General features: G+C 48.3%; 3 protein-coding genes across 3 annotated transcripts; all 3 read left to right on the top strand.

Moving 5' to 3' along the window:
* Positions 1 to 5,207: 5,207 nt before the first annotated feature.
* LOC125499777 lies at positions 5,208 to 13,487 on the top strand. Its single transcript, XM_048649220.1, has 8 exons — positions 5,208 to 7,412; positions 9,306 to 9,469; positions 9,688 to 10,205; positions 10,299 to 11,873; positions 11,934 to 12,591; positions 12,665 to 12,934; positions 12,998 to 13,186; positions 13,265 to 13,487. The coding sequence occupies exons 1-8, from the start codon at positions 7,185 to 7,187 to the stop codon at positions 13,485 to 13,487; spliced, it is 3,825 nt and encodes a 1,274-aa protein (XP_048505177.1). The 5' UTR covers positions 5,208 to 7,184.
* Positions 11,920 to 17,897, top strand: LOC125499842. The gene is made up of 10 exons (XM_048649665.1): positions 11,920 to 12,230; positions 12,288 to 13,186; positions 13,270 to 13,783; positions 13,872 to 15,182; positions 15,268 to 15,408; positions 15,493 to 15,609; positions 15,677 to 15,838; positions 15,909 to 16,109; positions 16,179 to 16,398; positions 16,485 to 17,897. The coding sequence occupies exons 3-10, from the start codon at positions 13,502 to 13,504 to the stop codon at positions 17,825 to 17,827; spliced, it is 3,777 nt and encodes a 1,258-aa protein (XP_048505622.1). The 5' UTR covers positions 11,920 to 12,230; positions 12,288 to 13,186; positions 13,270 to 13,501; the 3' UTR covers positions 17,828 to 17,897.
* Positions 17,898 to 20,443: 2,546 nt separating this feature from the next.
* LOC105692507 (kappaPI-actitoxin-Avd3b-like) lies at positions 20,444 to 21,627 on the top strand. The gene is made up of 3 exons (XM_012411737.3): positions 20,444 to 20,720; positions 20,834 to 21,016; positions 21,373 to 21,627. Exons 1-3 carry the CDS (start codon positions 20,627 to 20,629, stop codon positions 21,378 to 21,380), a joined length of 285 nt encoding a protein of 94 aa, XP_012267160.2. The 5' UTR covers positions 20,444 to 20,626; the 3' UTR covers positions 21,381 to 21,627.
* Positions 21,628 to 22,980: the final 1,353 nt, after the last annotated feature.

Raw genomic sequence — 22,980 nt, 5'->3', positions numbered from 1 at the left:
CTTTCTCCTCTTTTTACCCACACGCGAACGCGCGACCACGTTTTCGAATCAATCGCCACCGGACTAGTTTCTCTCGCAATTTCACGGGATTGATCCGCGATTCGGGATCCTCAAGGACGCGGAAATGAAACGCGCGGCGGATGAAAAATCTGTAACGGGAACGCCGAGTCCCGAGGTGTTCGCGGGTCTCGGAATTCGCGCGGCGGACGAAGGGGTACGCGCGGCGGACGGAGAGCCGCGTGAAGAGGTACGAGGTGGCGCCGTAGGATACCAGGCAGTTGGAAATGTTTTATAAACATCGCGGCCTCCTCTTCGATATCCAATACCATTAGAGGGGAATATACAGGCTAAAGCGAGCCGCGCGAGTTATGGGCGTACTTCTACCGGAGTACATGTGCCATGGGATCACCATAAGGTGCAGGGGTATTCGCCGAGGTCGTATTGAAAACACATTGCAAGACTCTACTCTCGAAGGCCGGGTGCGAATCCCGGGGGAGCATCGCGGGATCACCGGTTCGTTATCCCCCAGGATACACACATTCGTGCGAGTAGCGGCGCGCCGCGTCTACACCGCCGCCGTCGCCGGCCGAGAAGAGACTCGAAAATAATTTACACCGCGGCCGTCCCGCGGATGAAAAGACGTGTCATATCCGAGAGGAGGGAGGGGGAGGGTTGGAGGAAGAAAAAAAAAAAACTAGGACGACTTCCCAATTTCCGCGGATTTGTTCCGGCGGCGGAATCTCTTTTTTTGGATAGAAATAAACGAAAGGCGAGATTCGTCCTTCCGAGGCTCCGTTGTCTGGACGTCGTACATCAGCTGTTGGGCGTCCCCCGCCCCCCTCCCCCCCTTTTCCGGTCATTACTATTGCAAAACGTTGCCGGGTCTGTCGAGGGCGAGGCCGGATCAGGGGGACTCGCCGTTTGCGGAAAAAGTGTGACAACCGCCGCGTCAACGCGCCGGACGAACGTGAAGAATGAGAAAAATTTTCAGCGCACATGCGGCGCGGACGGTGCGATGAATAAACTATATCGACGCCGCGGGTCGTCGGGCTCCCGTATTTTCGAAATTTCCACCTCGCACGACCCGGAAAAAGAAAATCGTAAGAAAAATCGGAAACGGAATCTCTACCTCGCCCGGGAATCGATCAAGGAACGCGTCGAACGGCTGGGAATCCGGTTCCGAGTCGTAGGGGTTGGTTCGTCGATTTTGGTGGAAGAAAAATATTATTTTTTCGTCTTCCGGAAAATCGGAAGGCCCTCGAAGAATTTTATTTCCCGTATTTCCTCGGAGACGGTTCTCCCGGAACCGGGTAACGAGATAACGAAGTTTTGATGGAATTTTTTTTTTTTTTTTTTTTGTTTTTCTCTCTCTCCCCGTAATTGTTCGCCTATTAGAAATACGACGTGAGTTGCAGTTGTAGTTCCGCCTTCCGCAATCTATCAAAAGCAACCCTTATACCTCCAGACGTATCGGGAGGGGGGTGGGGGCGGGTGGGTAGAGGGAAAACGGGGGAAGACGGGGTGGGGGTTGCGCGTTACCCTCGGGACCTCGACTGGGCCACCTCGAATTTATACCCAGACCTAGAATATCATTTATTCATGCAATGTTACCCAAGAAAAAGATACTCTAAGTGCCCATGAAACGTTTAGTCACTTTGAATATTTTCTTGCTTGTATAGCGTTATACTCTTACCGCTGCACCCCGCGCTGCAGGGGTGTAACTATCCCTGTAAGTGAAACAACGAACAAATTATATGGAGAAAAAAATTGAAAGAAAAAAAAAAAAAAAAAAACAAGGCCTCGCTCGACGGCGAAGTTTTCGATAAGAGGACACGCGTACCTCGTGCGCAACGAGAAATTCTTCGAAAGGGGTAAAAAAGGTAAGAGACGAAAAATATGTAACGGGTATTTTAAGTGGCGCGGTAGTGTACACCCGTAATGGCACCGTGGTATACTCGTGTATATGTATAGCCGTACTAATAATAATGGTGCGGGTCATGTATAATAAAAGGTAATTTTGCGTTGTTAGGGGGCTTAAGAGTGAAAATATTTTTGGGCAGCTGGTTTTTAGCTATGATTGATAATGCAATCAAACTTTTAACCGTCGTTCGTTGTGCGTGTAAGCGAGTACATATACACGTTTACATAAGGTAGTTAGGAAATGAATTTCGTTGCGTTTTGCACGGCTAACGACCCATTACGCGCTCTCGGGGCGGCCCCCTCGTTTACCGCGGGTGTATCCACTTCATTAATAATCAATAAAACCTCTTTGGACCATTACAGTTTTCCCATGCCTGACGATTCGGGTGTGTATATAACGTGGTGTGTACCTCGCGCGGCAAACCCCCCCACCCCCCCGCGCCATCCCGAGTTTGAAAAACTTTCTCGACGACAATTAATTCGATATCCTCACCGAGTCAAGTTCCGTGGCGGTACACCCTCCCTTCCTCGGGTCGCAGACACGTGTGTCAAAATTTTGATTTTTCAATCCGAACGACTCCGGTCATTCGACGGAGGAATGAGAAAAAATCGAGGGCAACGAAAATTCGGCAATTTTGTTTTCCTAGATTACAAGCGAGCGTTGAATATATCGTGTGAGATTGGGCGGTAAAAAATATAGATTCCAAAATAGCGCGAGCGCCACAGATATCTGTATACCCGTACGTTTATTTATGAGTGAGATTCCTGCCGCGTCGTTCGGAGTTCTGCGGATATCGCAAGGGTGGCGTCGCGTATATAGATGTTACAAGTAATTTCATAAATAATTCGTTTTACGGAGGTTTAGAGACTCGCGTTTTATCCGCGCGAGTTTTACAGTTGCAGGGTGTAACCCCGGCGTATGAGAGGAGGATGAAAAATAAAGAAGAAAAGAAGAGGAAGAAGCGGAAGTCGGAGGAGGAGAAGAAGAAGAAGAAGAAGAAGAAGAAGAAGAAGAAGAAGAAGAAAGGAGAGGAGGGAATGAGCGGGGAGGAAGAGACGGGGTGAATTCGGTGGCGAGCAGTAAACAATTCGAGGCATTTTAATGCCCCCTTCAACTTCGTCCCGAAGCCTGCTTGGCCCAATGGGGCCGTAAGAAGAACCGAAACTAGCATACGTACAACGCTTCGTTGTAATAAAAGTGTAAGAAACGGATAAAGAAGCAGCCGAAAAACGATAAAACAAACGAAGAAAAACGTAAAAACGTAAACGTAAAGAGGAGACGTAACGTGTGGAGAAAGAAGAAAAAAAAAAAAGAAAAGAGAAAAACACCGAGTTCGACAACTGACGTAAGATGATACCGTCTGCACGTAGTACAAGTATTTTCTGGTACACCCGCACGGCTACGTAAGCGCGTAATACAGACACATGAAGAAATATTTGGACTCTCCGAGTCGGGGAAAACGAAGCAACGACGCCAATATCATCGTGGATCTCCCGTAAGTCCTCGAAACGACTATCGAAAAAGTATAAGGTGTCTCAACGCCCGTGGGTAACGCGGTACGGAGAGCCTTGCATCCACCAAACCCCCCCCCCCCCCCCCCCCCTCCCCTCGTATTTTCCGACATTCTATTTCGGGGCTTATGACAGTCGGAGCGCACACGCAGCGACATTTTTATCCATCATTTTCGCGACGCTACAATCAGCTCAGCCAAATTACATTTTTCGTCCCTCCGCCACCCCCGCCCCCTGAAACTGCACACGGATCATCGTCGCTCTTTATTCGCTCCGGATTTGACGAGCTCGTAGAATAATTCGATGACCCGGAGTTGATAAAGAGGTGGGATTTCGTACGATTGTATTTTTAGTTCGAACGATTATAAAATGTATCGCCCCGGAGCCTCGGGCCTTTTTTTTTTCTTTTTTTTACCATTTTTCTTCCAAATTGGCATAACGAAGTTAATCCCGTCGAATCGTTGTTCGTTACACGTGCGCGCGGCTGTGCGGATAAACATTTCAAATGAATTTGCAACGCGGTAACGAGTGAAAGGCGAAAAACTTGTTTTTCGGGGCACCTGATTCGATCGATCGATCCGAGGAAGTTTTTCGTACCCTCCGAATGTTCGTTTCTCAATTGTACGTACACCGTTTCCCGTACACGCGAGTACGTACGGAGTATTGTTGAAATTTGCGGAAAGTTTGGCAATAAAATTTCGACCTGATAACCCGCAGCATCTGTGCCGGGTGGGGGGGGACGATGGAAGGAGTTCCGTTTCCGTCGTGATTGTCGGTCACACGGGGTGCTCGTGGGTCGTAGGTGAGCGGAGTTACAGTCGATGGAAAAGAAGGTAGCCGGGTAGGTAGGCGGATATAAGCGCGGAGCGTGGAGAGGAAGGTTGTTCGCCGGGGGGTTGGGGTGGGTACGTTGGCTGGTTTCAATTTGAAGCCAGTCACTCTCCGAGGCATTGTTCGGCTCACTCTAGATTTGTATTCCTTGTTTGTTTGTTTGTTTGTCCATTGGCTGGTTGGTTGGTTGGTTGGTTGGTTGGTTGGTCCGTTTGTTTGTTTGTTCGTTTGTTTGTGCCGACGATAGGAGGTGCACGTACAGTTATGTATGTACGAGGTGATGCTGCACCCATCCATGCACAAATAAATGCCTACTATATCCGCCCCCAACCTCCCCCTCCTCCTCCTCCTCCTCCTCCCTGCATTCCGCGTTCCCTCCTATGCTTCAGTTGCGTCCTTTCACTTTTTCCTCTTTTTTCCCCCTTTTCCCTCTGTCTTTCTTCTTGTTTTTTTTGTTTTTTTGTTTTTTTTTTTACATCATCCCTCAGCTGTTCCATCATTGCACCAGAGCTCACGCTGTTCTCGGTAATCATCAGCGTCATTCGGTGCAGCAAGTTCTAGTGGATTTTCCAACAATTCCACATTCTCATTCCCATTTTTACAGGCGTGCATCTACGTTATTCCGATTACAAAAAAAAAAAATAAAAAAAAAAAAAAACAACAACTCACGGATGTTCGGGTCTTTTTTCATCCACCTTTTTTATCCACTCTCTCTCTCTCTCTCTCTCTCCTCCCTTTCACCAACATCGATTTTTTAACGTCGAGAAAGAGGAAACAATTTCCAAGGAGAACGCCTCCGCGGTAATTTGGAAATCCAAAATTCCGCGATTTGGAGGATTCTGAAAAAAAAAAAGACTCTTGTACCTTTTATTTTGTTGCTGATTATTCGGTGGTCATTAGGTTTCCGTAGGGTGAATTCGACACCTAATTCGCTCGGTTCGAGACCTATATTTTAGGTATACGAGCAATTAAAACACCGTGACTTCTCTCTCTCTCTCTCTCGAGTTCAGAGTTAAACTGTAGACCGTTACGTGTATATATGTATGTAGGTCTCGGAGTATTTGGCGAGGGCTGTAAGCCTCGTAACCGGATCGAATAATCCCTTACTTATTGCAGTTTATAGAGCTAAGGCATATTGCTTGGAAAGTTCATACACTAACTGAGATACGTTTATCGTACGTGTGCCCAATCGAAATTCAAATTTCAAAATTTCATTTATTCGCGGCAACTGTGATTGCAAATTATTGACAAAGTTGGCTATGCAGATTCGCGATATTTCCACACGCCTAAAAAACAGTATAATTTCTATCGGCCGTCAATTTTATACAGAAAATCTGTCAACCGTATAAACGTACGTCAATTATACGGAAATGGACTGTTGGCGATTTTATTAATTTTTATACGAAAGAAATACAATTTATTATCGAGTAAACAGGAGCGGGAAGATATTTTTATACATGGAATTGATCAACGACGCTGCATTTCCATCAGGTAAATTAGTCAAACGTTATTTAACCCTAATGTCATCCGAAAGATACCAAAAATACCACGACGAAAAAGCGGAAAACGGCAGCCCCGTAATTGGCTCTGTTATTTTATAAAGTGGCTGTCGTCGCGTCGCGGTCTGTCGGATTCTTTCCGGCTACATCGGTTTCTACGATAACAAACCCATGCGTATACTACGTGTATTACACGTTTCGTTTCGCCGTCAATGTTTACTCCGGACTCTCCAAGGTCGTACGGTTTCGGCTGCGGTAATCTCGTGTTTATCTATAACGCTACCAGCTTTCTTTTTCGACTCGCGATTTTCTCGCAGAGATTCCGGGTAGTCGGTACGAATTTTTCGTGGTCGTCGTCGTCGACGCGACGTCGTCGTCGTCGTGTCTCGTTCATTCCGCATCGGAACGTCGAGTTATCATGGCTAATTTTCCGCCTTTGTTACCCGCTCTCCTCAACAACCGCTCGCTGCCGGTCCATCCCCTCAAACCCTTTTTCATTGCGCCGCCTTTTTAATAACCTAATGGCTCTTATGCGAGGCATTATGCACCACCCGTTCCCGTTCCCGTTCCCGTTCCCGTTCCCGTTCCCGTTCCCAGTCCCCCTTTCCTAGCCCTCTTCCCTGCATTTTATTTGCAATCGTCGTTCAGACAACAAAACGTTGTCAGCTTTACCTAGCTTCAAAAAAAACTCTCGTTTCCCTGTGTCTTATTTCTGATTTTTTCGTTCTCTTTTTCTTTTCTTTTTTTTCTTTTTCTTTCAAACGTTGGTGCTTTTTCAAATTTTTATCTTCCTCGTTCACCTCGTCGTTATCTACCTCGTTTCACCCTCGATGATTGTACGCGGCAAACGAAACACGGTGAGAAAAAAAGAACGAGAATGAGAGGCGAAATCCTCGTGCTTCCTCGAAAATTAGACTTTGGTTTTTTTGGTTTTGATGAAAATATTACAACGGTGCAGTTTTCGATATCTGGCGTGAAACGTATATAGGTATGAGAATTTCATCGTTCAATCTATTACAATTCAGACGGTGATTCTGGCGGCGGGTACTTAATCTTTCGTTTCATATAATCGACTATTACATTTTATGCGATATCGGACGTTTTTAATTTCCCTGTTACCAAATGGCGAGGGCGTAAATTACGACTGGTAAAAACCGAGCGGGTTCACTCCGCTGTATAAACGAAGAGCGTTCCGAGCTCGCTGAATATGCTGAGTGAACCGAACTGCCGAACGATAGCTGCAGCAAACATTTGCACCTGTACGTACGTACGTTGTACGTGGCACACGGGAACGTAAAGAAGCCATTGTGATCGGGCAAGGATTCCCTCGAGCGTGGGAAACCGAAATAAGGAAAGATCGAGAGTCGAAAGATCTAATGAAAATTATTTTCGTTAAAATGTTTTCCGGATCGGAACAGTGAGATGAAGAGGCGATCGATGAGTTGGACGCATCGACGATGGGATTTCTCCGTTTCGACCGCCCTAATCGTTCTAACGCTCGCGATATTCTCATCCGCAACCTCGACGGGATCCGACGATCGTCGACTCGGCAACGACTCACGCGGTTCTCCGAAGGGTCCGGAATCGGTGAAAACCATTCGGGAATCGAACGGTGCGAAAAATAACGATCCTGGAACAGGAAGTAACGAGGTAAGTTGAAATTTTCATCAATTTCTCGCTACCGGGTTTTCCTTATTTCTCGTACATCGCACACCGATCATATTTTCCCGGGGCGAATATAAGGGGGGCGGGGGGAGCTGCAGCCAAAACTGCGGCGAGCACAATCAATCACGGTCTTGTTCTCTCTCCTTCTCTTCTTCCTTTTTTCCCCCGTTTTTTTTTGTTTTTTTTTTTTTTTTTTTTCTCGTTCTCCTTCCACGTTGCGCGGGTAAAGTCCCGCCGCTTTTAGGGGGCGCCGAGGTTCGGGGCTTTCCTGCAGATGCAGACAGTTCGCATAGTTCGTTTCGCGGATATATAGAAATGGCAATAGCGCGAGCCCAGGGCGACCACCACCTCACCGCCCGTCTACCTTCCTCTTTGTCATTTTGTCATTCAAGCCATGAGGAGAAAACGCTTGAGATGATCCCCCGATGCTGTGTGGAACGCGGGAGCTTGAATACCGAATCTACGACTACCGCGTGTACGCGGATGTACACGTGTATACTAAAACCGACTTCCAAAAGAAATTAATGCTGCCCCGATATTAAAACTTCTTTCGAATTCATCATCCCGATCCGTCAACTCCGCCGTACAGCTCAATATATATGTATTTCACTTATTTCTTCGCCTCCGCTGTTCCTTCGCCGCCAGATTTCCGTTCATCTGAAAAAAAAATTCCCGTTACGTCCGCATCATTCCAATTAACCACTTACACGCTAATTAATTCATCGATTATAATTCCTTAATTAATCACGTTTAATCGTACAACGCGCCTTTTTATTTCTCGTGTAAACTAATTACGCGTGCGAACGTGTTCACGGTATCGCGTACATCCTGCAACGCTCTTATCTGGATCGAAGTAAGTTTCCTCGCCCTCCACTTTTTTGCCATCACGCGTCGGCTACGCGGTAATTACACGACCGACCAGACGACGTTGCAACGACGGACGGCCACCGCGTAAAAAAAAACGACGTCCCGCACAATTGGCCATTTTCTCTCCCGGTTCTTCTCCCATTTCCCTTCAATTGATCAACGAATGATTAAAAAATGGAACGTCTCTCTCGACCGATTGTGAATTGTTCCGAGATCTTCGCGCTCGTTTCCCTCCGTCGCCGCGTCCTTTCGATTTCGAAGTTCCGTAGTTTTTTTTTGTTTTTTTTTTTCTGACTCCGATTTTTGACTTCCCGTTCCTCGCCGCGTTCGTTACGGTTCTCGACAGTCGTTCCTCTCCCAACTGTAATACAAATATACGTATATACGCGGGTTCGCTTACATCGAAAGCCCACGTAGACGTGAAAGTTGTATAAAAATGTCCGTACCATATGCACGCACACACACAGACACACACACACACACACGCACATACAGCTATAGGTACCCATGGCGGTGGGCCACACCGCGAGAGCCCGCGGGAATGAGATGCAGATTGCCAGGGGCCACTTCAGCCACGAAGGATAGAGAGGGAGTGGATTTTTAATAACAGCGCCCTATGCAGATATACCATTGTCTTGCCGTGTCTCGCGCAAGGACCGCGAAAGGAAAGGACCGCGATAAAGGACTACAAGCCACGCGCGCGTGCCTCAGGAGCGGAACGTTTCCCGCTGGAAAACTGCGACTCCGTACCTCCTGTACGCTCTGTTTATTACCGCGAATATTTCAGCCCGGAAGGTCCTAGAGCACGCTGATGAAGTGCTTTGTTATTATCGTACTCTCCTATGCGCAAAGTGTGGCAATTAAATAATCACAATAAATTAGAATTTTATAATTGGAGAGGAGGGAAAGAATGTCCCCAATCCAAATTCATGAGATTCGTTGATGTGTTTGTTTTTTTTTTCGTTTTTCTCTCGCATCCCTTTTCGTTTCACCTTACCTTCTCCTCGACAGGAATCCGGGGGTACTCGCTACGGGACGGAGAATCGAAACAATCCGAACGAAAACAACGAGGAGAACAGTCCGGCGTTGAATTCGTTCTTGGAGAATGTACTGCGAGCCAAAGACGAACTCAAATGGATCGATGAAGCGGTCAGAAAAAAAGAATCGCAGGATAAGTGAGATCATTGATCACCGGCGGGGGGGGGGGGGGGGGGGGGGGGGTAGCGAATGAAACGTCTTCCGATTATGCGCTCGTTGGAAAGTGCTCACCTCGTTTCCTTTTCTTTTTTTTTTTTTTTCTTTTTCTTTCTTTCTTTTGCAAAATCCGTAGAACTCCACGTTACCAACGACGCGACGGGGCTTATGGGCACCGTTACGATTTTCGTTCGGAAAGATTTCTGGATCACGTGGATCCCGAGGGTCGTGCGGAATCTGAGTACACTCCGTCCGCACGTCGCTACCTTCAGGAATCACCGTTGAACGACGATTACCCTGCGATCGATGATTCGACGTTGAGGGACTGGACGATGGAAGAAGGAATCCAGGTGCCGGACGGCTGGTTCGAGTCCGACGACGCGGACGAGGAGGTCCCGCGGAACGGTTGGTCCAGGAGCCGTCGCGGAGACGAGTCTCCCGGTGGGTTGAATAAAATTGGGGAAAATCGGGGGGACGGGGACGCGGAATCCGGCACCCCGACGTTAGAGTCCTTGAAAAGGACCGTTCTGGAGCTGAGCAGGAGTCTCGGCGAAAGTGAGGGGAACGCGGAGGCGGCGAACGAAAGGGAAGCCTCTCGAGATCGGGAACGCCACGTCGAGGAGATCTCGGGAAGAAAGGAAGGACGCGCCAAAGGGGAACACGAAAGAGACAGCCGCGGTCGATCGTACTCGAGAGCCGGGGCGGGACTTTCTTCAGGTTTTTTTTTCCTCCCTTTTTTCCGTCGCTCCTCTCCTCTCCCTTTCGCGAAATTTTTCCGACCTCGAGTACGAGCGTCGTCGTTGTTCTTAGGGGCGAGCTGGCGGGACGATCCGAGATCGGCGGCCGATATATTCGACTTCCGGAGACGCGACGACGACGGCGAAGAATCGGACGACGAAGAGGCGGAGGAGGATCCCGATCCGGAGAAATCAGGGTTCGATTATCCGTTGCGGGTAGTGAAAAGTGCGAGCGGAGAATACGAGGCTAATGAAACGGACGACGCGGGTAAAACGGCGAACGTCAGAGTCTACAGGAGATCGGGGTTTGGGGAGTCATCCCCTGATTTTTCCGTGGGGTACGGATACCACGACGCGGAGGATCACGGTCGTGAAAAACGCAGCGGATACGAAGAGAACGTCGAAGAAATAAAAGAGATTGGTGAGGGGCCAGATAAGATTGGTGCGGTCGGTGGGAATGACGAAAGCGAGAGGAACGGGAGCCTAGCAGCGAACGCGACTAAAAATGATAACGATTCGGTAATGTTGAGCGCAGCCGAAGCAAAGGATGGAAATAATACGGAACGATCGTCGGAACACGGCGAGGATGTTAAAAAATCGGTCGACGATAACCGCGCGGCGTTAATATCCGAGGGGGAAAAATCCACGGGAGTTGAAAATTCTGTAGAGACCGGAAATACGAGGGCGGATGCCCCGCTAACGTCAACGGATGGAGAAAGATCCTCGGTTAAGAAGGTCGAATCGTGCGATAAAGGAGATAAACGAGAGCCGAATGGATCGTCGGCCGACGAAATTATTTTGGAAGAAAATGTCCACGCCCGATCGAAAGAGATTCTGAAAAACAAGCAAAGCGATGAGAACCCAGATGCGAATGTTGAGGAGACGAAAGAGGTGGAAAAATCCGAACCAACGGACGACGCGGTGCCTAAATTATCCGCGAATTACGGTAAGGAACAAAAGGATATCGAGGAACAAAGAGCAAAGGTGGAGAATGAGAGTCACGCGTCAGGTTCGGAGACGACTAAGGAGAGCAGAAATTTTGAAAATGTCACAAACGTCAATGAAGAGTTACCGAAGAACGTGGATTCTCTGGGAACGAATGGAAAAATAGTGGAGCCGATAGAAGTCGAGAGCGAATTATTTTTTAACGAAAACGGCCTCGACTCCGATACCGCACGAAGTGGAGAAGATCCTTCGACGAATCGCGGAGGATCGCAGCGCAAACTTTTATGGTTATCCGGCGATGTGGAGCGTGAAACGGACTCGAAAGATTCCGAAATTCGCGACGGTCGAAGGGACTCCGCTTGGGATCAGAAGGACGACGCGACGAGATCGGTGCAGCGTCCCGCGAATTTAATCGACAGCCCGGCAGCGAGTCGGGATTCGATGTCGAGTAAAAGACGGAACTCGAAGTTCGCCAAGAGGTCGTCGAAGGACGCGCGAGGAAATAAGGCAGCGGATTCCCTGGATCACAGATTAGAAAAATTCAAAAAGAGCCCGAGAAAGTTCGCCGATCTCTCAAAAACGGCGAGATCTGGAGCGCGGTCATCGAAAAGTGCTGCGAACGCGCGAGAAAATTCTCCGGACGAAGATCCGCTTCGCGTCGCCCTGAACGAGGAAGGGGAAGCCGACGACGGAGGTAGGGACCGTAGGTTGCAGCGTTCGTATCAATTCGCCCGATGAGATCGTCCGTCCTCATTTTGTGCAGATTTCGAAGTTCGAGGCCGCTCGGCGCGAGTTCCCGAAGGTCCTCAACGGCAGGACAGAGAGAGGGACCCGATGAGGGACCGGATAAATATGCTGATCAAGCAGAAGCTGGACGACAGAGGGAAGGGAAAACTGACCCACGTGAAGCGAGAAGTTCGCGAAACTGATCCTGAGAATATCGAGTACTACGACTACAACAGCGACGTTAACGCGAACGGGAATTCGGACCGCGATTCCGCGGCGTTGGACTACGACCAGAAACAAATGTCCGGCGATCAGACCCCTCCGGGCGATCAAGGTGCGATTTTAATTACGGCGCAGTTTCCGGTTCACTCCACTTCGGGGTATTTTCAAGGTGGCGGAGATCCCTCAGCGACGACGACCACCCCCTCGAACGATGCGCAAGAACCGATGCTGAAGAAGGACGAGAACGCCGCGGAGGAATTGAGACAGGAAACACTCCGCGCGCAGACGAACTGCAAACCTCCGAAACAGGAATTCATATCCGACGCGAACCTCGACCAACCGACGTCGAACACCGAAAAACCATCACCCAACGAAATCATACCGGAGAACTCGATACCCGGATCGAAAGCGGAGGACGAGGGTGTCGAGGGTGTCGGACGAAATTCGGACGACAGGAACGACCGTCGCGATCGGTAGTCGTTGGAGATATAAAAAATTGAAGCGTTTTGGCTTTTTTCATGATCATTTTTTTGGCGCAAAAAACAGGCCAGCGCCACCGGCGGAATCGGATAGTCGGGAATCCGAACTGAGGGGAGTTCCGGATGGTCGTTACCGCGAAAACGAAGATTCTGCAGATCGTTTGAAAAGCGTCGAAAACGTCGAGGGGAAGGACGAGTCGAAAGATCCTTTGGAGTACAGCGTAAACGTGCATGGGAAAATTGACCCGGAATCAATCGACGAAATTTTGGGTACAAAATCGTCGACGAACACAAAAAACGACGAAGAGAAACCCGATTCGATGAAGGAGGACACGAGGTCGGGTGACGGGCTCGCGAAAAACAGTTTTTTGTAATCTAGGATCGCGAAATGTTTCCGCAGGTACGACGACAGAAATCGCGAGGGCGAGTACGACAGCTGGAAGTACGAAGGTTTCGGCGATCGCTCCCGATCCGGTTTGGAACAAAGACCCGAAGAGGAGGATTCCGACGGACTTGAACCCGCGCGGACTTACAGCGTCGACAAGAAAACGGAATCGCGTAGCGGTTGGCGTTACGGCGATTCGGCCAGGTAAGAAAAATAGAAGACTCGCCCCCACCCCCCGGGGCGGTGGTAAATGAAAATTAACACCTGTTCGATCTGCACCAGGATAGAAGAGGAAGATAATGGTGTTCAGGGCGCTCTTTCATCCCCCCAAAACGAATTCGAAGAGAAATCGCTCCGTTCAAAAGACGCATCGAATTTCGATACCGCTCGTTCTTCGTCGTTGTATCGGCACCGAGAAGCCAGACTTGCCGAAGGTAATATTCAGCCACCTGGACTTGGACGGGCTCTTGAAAATCTCTTTAGTCGATACTTGGGTCTGTCATAGATTCATTGCCAACTATGCTTGACCGCAGCGGACCTCGGAGGAACCGGTTGGCTCCCGCGGGAGGAAAAGCTTACCTCTTAATCGCGCCGCCCGCTCCCGCTTCCGATCCCCGAGTTCAAGAATGTCCGAAGAAACCACCGTGCCGGTCCCAATCGAATTCCGGTAGCGACTACCTCGCCCTAAAGATAACAGACGACATGTTCAAGGGCGGTATGGAGCAGAGCAACCCCGACGAGGAGAAAATCACCGACCCGAGTCTGTCGGGAAAAACGACGACGGAGTGGAAAGTGATCAAAGTGAGTACACGGTTCGAAAAGCGTCGTTAGTCGTTAGAGGTCATTCGGTGACCCGAGTTTACCAAAAAAGGAATAACTAACGTTCCAGGTGGCGCGGAACCCGATCGAAAATTCTCAAGGGTTGAAAGTATCGGGGGTGGATCGGGGGAACCGCGGCAAGGACTTGTCGTTGAACCTCGCGGATGTCGTCCACGAGTCGTTCGTAGACCCGGAGGCGATGGCCGCGGATTTCGACGAGGACGACACGTACATGAGATTCGGAAGGGAGTTGAAATACTTCGACGAACAGGCGAGCGGAAGTGACGTTGGGAAGACTCCTCGGCGGCGGTATCGCGTCGGGAGAAATTTGCAATCGGTTTCAACGGAGGACGAAATCGACGAGGCGATTCGCGACAAGGAAGTCGGGGAAAGGCCGGTGGAAAAGTACCTCAGGGATAAGCGGACAGTTTCGGACGATGAATTAGGGGAAAAAAAGGAGCGTCGAACGAAGGAGAGGAGCGTCGCGACGCCCGAGGAAAAAACGACGACGGATGATTCCGAAAAAATCGCAGCGACGTCCAGCCAAAACGACAAGGATCGGACGGACGAAGAGAAACGGGGTCTGACCAACGTCGAGGAGTGGGAGAACAATGTTCCGTCTGTCCAGAAACAGCGGTTAAACGACGAGGTACACGAGCGCGAAATTCGAAGCGTAAACGGCGAAAATCGGGACAACGGTGATTCAAAATCTGGAGAAACGGTGCGATCGAAAACGGTCAAGGAGAGCGGAAAATCGTGGGACAAAATGCCGACCAACGACGTATCCGATGCCAACCCTTTCTCCAGATTTTCAACGCGTCTGAATCCCCGCGTGAAAAACGAAAATGGGAGGGATGAAAACTTTCGACGGAATTTAGGGAAGAAATGGGCTGGTGGAAGGCCCACGAATTTGCAAAAATTCCATCAGGGACGTAACTCGGATCACGACTGGAAGAGAATCAACGCCAAAGAAGACGCGGCTGACGATTTACGTCATTCGCTGCGGAACGGTAACGAGAAAAAATTCACCAACAAAAACGACGCAGCTATGAATCGAGAGACGGAAAGCTCGCAAGGCCAAATCACCAAGGAATCCTATTCGAGGCGGTACAGCAATGACGAGGAATCCGGTAGCGGATCCGCCAAAAATACGATGCTAAAAAGCGCGCAAAAGTCGCACCCGATTCGTCAAGGTCAGGGTGCTTCTTTCCTGCAGCGCGTCAAGGAGAAAAAAAAATTATCCGAGATATCTACGGGCTACCGTAAACTACCCATGGAAAAAACCGCCCCGGGCAATAGTCAGTTCGAAGCCACGGCTGCCGACGAGCAAAATCATCCGGAGGAAAAACATTCGCGTGAAAAAAATGGCGGAGATTCAACAGTAGGTCGATGATTCAAGGTTGAATATGTACACAAATGCGAAACGTGCGTAAATAGGTAGGTTACAACTGACATTATCATTCAAGGAACCGCAACGCGAAGATGCGAGTCAGAAGAAAAAATTCAAGGTCCTTTTAGCCGTGGACAATATGGAAGATGACTCGCAAATGGATTTGGCACTCCACGGCGAATTGGCCGGTAAAATAGTGGAGAGAATATTCGATCAAGTAAATAAAAACTATTCTGAAAAAAAAAAATTGATAAAGTGACACAAAAAATAAGAACGAAATATTCACAGCGGTAATCTGCAGGTTCAGAAAAATGACGCGTTGAAGCTCGCCCTCGGTCCGGGACTTTACCGTAAACATAAGTCCGAGGATGCCGTGGCCAGCGATAAAATTTATCGTCAAGGACTGGACGAGGATGAGGTGGTGATTCGAATCGTTTAATTGAATATAATAGTCGGTATAACGAGCGTCTTTGTCATTTCCCCAGGTGAAGCAGACCGAGGGTATGATGAGGAGAGTGATGGAGCTCCTGGGGCGGCTGATACTCGACGAAGTTCAGAGGAAAACCTGCGCCTCCCTCCCGCCGGACATGAAAGAATTTCTCCAGTGGATATTGGGCGTCGAGGACGACGACAGGCAAACCGACCAGGTAAGAAATGATGAAAACGAATCAACCTTGTAACGAACCGACGAGAGAACGGACAATTTTGATACGCCAGGTCCCATCTCTGCCCCTGGTGCACGACCGCGACGGGAATCCCCATCGTGAAGACAAATTCTTGTTCGAAAATGGCGATTACGACGAGGCCGACATCGACGAGCTTTACAAGAAAGTCAGACTCCTGAAGGGCCTCATCAACGAGTACAACGCCCTTACGGACAAAGAAAAAACGAAGGTCCAAACGGTCCACGATTATTTGGTGAGAACGTCGACATCGATCGTCGAATAAATGCCCCTCGAACAAAATCCTAATGGAATCTAATCGCAGGTCAGGCAATTGGAACTTCTGCTGAAATATATAGAGTCTAAACAAGTCGAAGGAGGGCAACCCCAGGGAGCGTTAATGGCCGGCGAAGGTAACATTTTGCAGTATCAGAACGCGGTTCCGAACAAAGGCCCGAGACAATCGACGATATCTCCGTTGGTGAACGCCCCGAGTATACTGAGACTGAGCAACGCGACCTTCGGCATCGACCGGCCGTCCAAAGGTCGGAAAATAAGCGAAAAAGAAAAATGATTTGTAAAATTGTTTTGCGAAAAGTGGAAAAATTTGGTAATTTTCTCTTTTGAGCAGCGCTGAGCCACTATCATCTCCAACGTCGTCGAAACTCGCGAAGTTCGACGTTTCGTCGAACGGCCAAAGGAAGAAAGCACAAGAACCGGAAGCACAAAAATCACCGACGTCCTCATTCCGACGACGGCGAGAACGGAGAACACGCGAAGCACAAGAAAAAGGGGAAAAAGGGCAAGGGGAAAAGCGAGAAAGAGAAAGCACATCACCGTAAACACAAAGGCAGAGAGTCTCCGGCGTACAAGAAATTGATACGTCGCGCCGCGATGCTCAGGAAAAAACGCGTAGCTAATACGTACGAAGACGACTGGAACCCGACCGATTCGGGGTACGAGGAACCCCTGATCTACAGCTCTACCGGTCAGCTCGCCAACCGATTCGATCGAAAAACGATCAGGAAGAGGGAGAACGGGAGAGACGATCGATTCGAGAAAATGCAGGCGAATCGGGTGATTGAAACGAATCGGAAACGTTCGTACCCTCGATCCTGGACTGACGTTATTTCCGGGAAACTCGACGATGCCGGACATTCGGGAGAAACGAAAAAACTGGCGGACGGACCTCAGGCTCCTTCGGTCGACCCCGAGGCCGACGAGAAAAAGAGAAACGCGGATACGAAGATACCGAGCCTGGTGAATGCCGAAGTGATGCTATTGAACAAACGGGAGGCCTGGAAAAACCAGAACGAGCAACAACTCGAAGAAGTAGCCTTCGGCAAGGACATGAGAGGAAGATGGCGGGAGAAAGAAGAGTTCGAAAAACTGAAGAAGATCGATAAAAAAATGGACGGCGAGGACACGGAGGGAAAAAGAAGGAAGCGGGACGGCGACGAAAGGACTCGTTCAAAAATCGATTCGAAAGATAATGATTCTTCTCCCAGCGAAAAAGGATCGGCGAACTGCGATCGAGAGGATCTCGGAGCTGCCGCCGATTCGAAGATTCCGGCGGCTCGAAAATCGAACGAATCAGAAGCCGAAAATAATTCCGAAGCAAATTTGTCAGTGGCAAAAGAGGCCGTGGAAAATGTTATCGAAGAATTGCGAAAACCCGAAGAAATCGGCGATATTCGAGGAGAAAAATTGGAAAAAAATTCTGATGTATCGAATTCCGATCCAGATGTCGACGTGCCACCGGTCGAAAAACGAGAAATGACGATCGCACGGAAATCCTCGGTCCTTCCGCCTTCGGAATCCGAAGGATCTGCGATTCTCCCGCTCCTCGGAGTATCCGAGCAAAGACAACGGCAAAACCAGGCAGCCAGGACTGAAAAGGACGATCAGAAGGACATCGCCGATCAGACGCTGGGACTGGAGTCCCCGACGATAGTGGGACTGAACACCTACTGAAGATCAGAAAAAATAGAAAAACTCCGATCGCCTGTTGGATTTTTATGTACCACTCGCGCGAACGTAATATATGACAGATATTGCAAAATCGTTGTTTTCACTCCCTCGCTTGTTCGTATCTATTATCTCGTTATTATTCGCAGATCAAGGTTCGTCCCGACGCGAGAGGGCAGTCAAATATTTAAATATGTCTAGAGATACGCGAGTCTATTTGATCGTTCGATAAACCCATCGATCGATCGTTGTAGAACGAAAGAGTTTTCCAGCTGCCCGATTCCTCGACATCGCGGTAGACGACCCGTGTTACTATACGTGACATTCGTCGTAACTGAATTTTGGCGAGGTATACGAATCGCATCGACGACCGGTTAAAAATGACGAAAACCACGCTTATTATTCCCGCATCAAACCCACGTAATTATTGTTCGGCTCTCGTCACTTATTCACCCGGACTTTCACCGTAGCGCGACGGGTCGGCGATCACGTTCACCGAAAGAACCGACCGAATGAAAAAATGAAAAATGAGCACAACTTAATCGCGCGCTTTCATTATGATAAAATATATGATCTAACTGTCGAAAAAATGAACGGACGATATGAATTTCCAAATCGGAAGGAGACGCGAGGCGGTATTCGCCTCGCGTTGTACCCACATGCGTACTCATCGAGAACTTTCTATACACGCGCTTTAACGCAGACTGACGTCATTCCCGGTTGATTCGTTTGCGTTGTTATTGCCATTCATTTCGTACCTCTCGTCAACCTGCCTGCACTTTTGCGCATCCGTTTACGGGGATTCCCGACGAATGCTCCGATCGCATTCGAGATGATAACGACGAAGGAAAAAACGAATCATCCGAGTACGTTGCGTCACCGAGGAAACTCCGTGCTTACGGTTCGGTAACCGCGACTTGTCTTCTTTTTTTTTTTTTTTTTTTTCTAACAACAAATTTGGCAAACGTCGATTCGTCGTACGGCTAGCGAAGGTTTTCCACACCTGTTGACGGACAATCTCAATGTCTCGATATCAATCTGCGACCACTTTGCACCTCACAGTATTATACGCGTCAGCTTTGACCTTTGACCTTCCGTACGAATATTTTCTCGTCGAATGAAATTAAAAAATTGCCTAAATTATCAACGCGTACGTTACCGTAGAACAAAACGTCAAATTCTAATCTTGCGACGCGACATGAGAAGAGGATAATTCGCAACGTATAATTTCGCACGCGCAAAAGGTGTGCACGTGAACGTTGCATTGTTCGGTCTTTCGTCAAACGGTTGTTCGCATTACGTGGGTGAAATAGTATGAGGTCGAGATAACTGTAGGGGATTCTATGTGTGAAATCCCCGCGGATAATTTAACGGTCATTCGTTCCCGACATTGTTTGTACATGAATAATTCAATTTAGAGGAGAAAAAACGAATATGGCGTTAGAAAAAAAGATATCCCGATTATCGCGCGTAGAAGCGTGACTTCGTTACGAGAAATAACAAACAGTTACATACTACGATAAATTTTGGAATTATTGTCAGCGCTGGATTTTTTTCAAGAATCGAATGATAATAATAAGAAAAAGGTGGAACTCTAGGGTCAGCTCCGCGGGTTAATTGGAATTCAAATCGCAGTCGGACGAAAATTCTGTAATACCCGATAACAGCGTGTGATATAATAAATAAAACGTGAGCAGATTCGAAGGATCGAAGAACTCTTACTTTCGCACAATTGTTATACACGATGCGTTGTACCTACGACGAGGTGTGTACGGTACGTGGTAGCGAGTTCGTCGCCCCTTATTCAGACCTTGCGACGTCGTACGTTTCAACTTTGGTTAATAACTGGTAAAAGATACGTCGCTTGTGCATTATCTCCGTTCGTTTCTGTCTCTCTTTCTGGCATCGGTAAACACGCCAGGTTGCGCGGAACGTCGCGCGAAGCCGTCGCGTAAACATAGGCGACTACGCAATAAGTGCACGCTCACGATACGCAGAATTTTCTTTATCATCATCGAGATACGCGGCCTGTCGCTGTATCGGAGATATTCATAATCCATAATTGGATCCGATCGGATCCGAATTTCGAAACTCGAATCCGCACAGACGCACGCTGAATCCGATTAGATCCGATCGGACCCGCTACGAAATTCGGAAATCCGGGGGGGTCAGATTCGTCGAGATACCGTTTGATTCGGTCGCATCTGATCGGGTCAAAACTAATTCGACGTCGGATCTGATCCGGCCCAACGTCGAACTTGGGAGTCGCTGAGCCCGCGGTGGAAAACCATTCAAAATAACGTCGTACAAAACTGCTAGTCTGGATCGGGATCGAATCGGACCGGGCAAGGTCTAAAAAAATTTCCGCGGGTACGCGAAAACTGTGTACGGCATTTCGATAACTGCGTCCGTGTACCGAATGGTTTTTCAGCGGACGTAGGTACGTAAGTGCGGTACAATATTTAGCTATCTAGCTATATCGGTGTCGGTCGGAAAGCCCATTTGGAAAGAGAGTCGAGGGGGTTTTCCCTCCAGGTCGCCCCCACCATGAGCTGTCTCTGTATACTCTGTACAGGAGATCTCTCGCCAGTAGCTCCTATATAAGCGGAGCATGTCACGTTACCGAGCATTGCGAGAAGCACGAGCTATCAGAGAGAAAAGTACCACGAGGCTCCTCAACCGAACGCGCCTTGCAGAAATAATAAAATAAACAAACAAACAAACGAAAAAGTGATCGAGAAGAGGAAAAAGGAACGAGACTCGAGAGGACGTATATATATATTTCTGGAAGTGCATAAATCAGCCATGAATAATTCGAGGCTTTTCATATCGCTATTCCTAATCTTAGGCGTATGCGCGATCGTCTATGGTTTGCCGTCTGATTACAAACCGCGAAAAGGTGAGTGATCGAAATCGCCAAGTGCTTCTCGTTCCCTTGGTATCATCGGAGCGACAAAATTTCTACACACCTGTACACGCGTTTCTTTATCCTCTCGTTATCAATTTCCTCAGATTCTTCGGCCGCGACGAAAGATACCTGCGCACTACCGATGGAAAGGGGATACTGCAGAGCCAGTATATCCAGATGGGGATACGACCCCCAGAAGAAAACATGCGTGAAATTTTACTACGGCGGTTGTTACGGGAACTCCAACAATTTCCGTACCAAAGAGGAGTGCATCAAATCGTGCGGAGGTACGCGATCGTTCACCTCTCCCTCACCTCCCGCTCCGTCCCCACCTGAACAGAAAAAAAAAACAAACGAAACAAAAAAAACACAACAAGTCAAAAAGTAAATAAGAACTTATCGCGTTCGTTTTGAAAGGCATTTTTCGTTCCGAACAGTTTCACGCGCCTATGGCTTCTCTCGTGTATTATTTATTCATTTATTCCGTTGTGCATGTCGCGCGCATTCTATACAGAAAATTTTAATTTCTAACTTTCACCGAGAGAATAATTAGCGACACGTACACGCGCGATTCATCACGTTTCGTTCGTTCGTCTATTTTCTCTGTATCGTTTCGTTCACATTTTTCTTATTCTCGTTTCAGGAATTTGAACACCGAGAACTGAGGCGAACGAACTCCCGATTCCCGCCAAAAGATCATGAAAGCGCCTGTAAATATCGCACCAATCATCTCTAATCCCCGTCACGAAGAGGAGAGTAACCAAACTGGACGATCATTTTTAATCAAGAAATTCAAACCGTCGAGTGTTATGATTATACGTATCATATGTATTTTGAGGAAGATGTAGTAAAATAATTTATTGAGTCCAAAATAAAAAAAAAAAGATTGAAAATAGAAGGAGAGAAATCGTTGCGTGTACGCGCGAAGTCTGAGCTGGTCGTTGAGCGTAGAAAAAATGAGACGGAATTCTTTTGGAAAACCATCCGAACTACGAGCCCGTCGAAATTGCTCATTTATGCAGCAAACCGACGAATGTCCCGAAGCAATTTACAGAACAAAGTATGGTTTGCATCCCGAGGAGCGATTGCTTAGTCGATTTTAACGTTCAACTTGTTATTTAGATATTCCGGTGCGCGTCTGCTCGACTCTGCTAAAGTATTCCGTCTCTCTGTATGTATATTAAATATCTTTGCTACGATGTACGGGGTGGCGAAGAAATAGAAAAAAGTAACCGATCAAGTATGTAATTAAAATACCTTCTATTTTTGCCTAACGAGAAAAAAAATAATCGAACTTTAATTTCGTTTCCAAAATTCAAGGGCATGCCATAGTCGAGCGAGTAGCGAACAGGGAAACCACCGAGTCGTTAAAAACGTGGGTACAAGGTATACCTATGTATAGATCTGGAAAAACTTGAATATTCGATAAGAAAAATGCGTAACGATTCGTTGAAATGAAAAGCGAACCCGAAGCGAACGGGCCGGAGAGCTCTTTACCTCCCCCAAAAAGTTTTACCCCCGCAACGGGAAGTGATTCCGTTGTAGAGCTACCTACGTACGTAGGTACGTACGTACGTATAACGCGCATCTTGTACGGTACGTACAACTTAATACACAACCCGCGACACGGCAGGTATGCGAACGTCGAAAAATAGGGGGACGGGGTGTGCGTTATAACTCGTACGTTATACCTATATGCCCTGGGTCTCCGCGCACCCTTCGCAGGTCACTAATGGGGGTTAAAACGTAGACGCGGGCGAAAGCAAGGCGATATTATACTCGGGCGCTTGCATGGAGGCAACCCCAAACTCGATTCCGTTCCATCCCCCCCCCCCCCCCCCCCCCCCCCACGACACGTGGCCGCCAAAAATCAACCGGTTCACAGGTGTCGGATGACAGACGGACCGAGGTGACGGTGCATCGCCATTTTTATTGCGCCCCCGCGAACCCCATTGACTCGCTCGTTCCCGTCATTTTTCGAATAATAATTCTCTCCATGATCGGAAATAAACTGTTTCCAGAATCTTCTTTGGCTTCGTCAAGATTTTGTCTCCCCTCGTTCTACGAAATTAGGTTCGAGCCGATCTCGAAATCGAGATGATCGTCCGGGTTAATTTCAGGTAGGTATCTACACCACGGGGTACACATCGGTACAGGTATATATTTATTTATTTCATAAGGGGATCAGGGGGCGCGCTGTATCGAGATCCGTACAACCGGAAAGCACACGTTGACCAATGACAGATGGTGT

This window comes from Athalia rosae, chromosome 2 (assembly GCF_917208135.1).
Source record: "Athalia rosae chromosome 2, iyAthRosa1.1, whole genome shotgun sequence".
Taxonomy (NCBI): Eukaryota; Metazoa; Arthropoda; class Insecta; order Hymenoptera; family Athaliidae; genus Athalia; species Athalia rosae.
The sequence above is the reverse complement of the archived record's forward strand: the minus strand, read 5'-3'. Positions and strand labels throughout refer to the sequence as shown.

Excerpts from the sequence above, each read along its gene's own strand:
- LOC125499777 (XM_048649220.1), top strand. The coding sequence starts at position 7,185 with ATGAAGAGGCGATCGATGAGTTGGACGCATCGACGATGGGATTTCTCC. Across the intron at positions 12,935-12,997 it reads TCGATGAAGGAGGACACGAG|GTACGACGACAGAAATCGCG; the intron begins GTCGGGTGACGG and ends ATGTTTCCGCAG. Across the intron at positions 13,187-13,264 it reads CGTTACGGCGATTCGGCCAG|GATAGAAGAGGAAGATAATG; the intron begins GTAAGAAAAATA and ends GATCTGCACCAG.
- LOC105692507 (XM_012411737.3), top strand. The coding sequence starts at position 20,627 with ATGAATAATTCGAGGCTTTTCATATCGCTATTCCTAATCTTAGGCGTA. Across the intron at positions 20,721-20,833 it reads TGATTACAAACCGCGAAAAG|ATTCTTCGGCCGCGACGAAA; the intron begins GTGAGTGATCGA and ends CAATTTCCTCAG.
- LOC125499842 (XM_048649665.1), top strand. The coding sequence starts at position 13,502 with ATGCTTGACCGCAGCGGACCTCGGAGGAACCGGTTGGCTCCCGCGGGA. Across the intron at positions 15,409-15,492 it reads TGGAGAGAATATTCGATCAA|GTTCAGAAAAATGACGCGTT; the intron begins GTAAATAAAAAC and ends GGTAATCTGCAG. Across the intron at positions 16,399-16,484 it reads CATCGACCGGCCGTCCAAAG|CGCTGAGCCACTATCATCTC; the intron begins GTCGGAAAATAA and ends TCTTTTGAGCAG.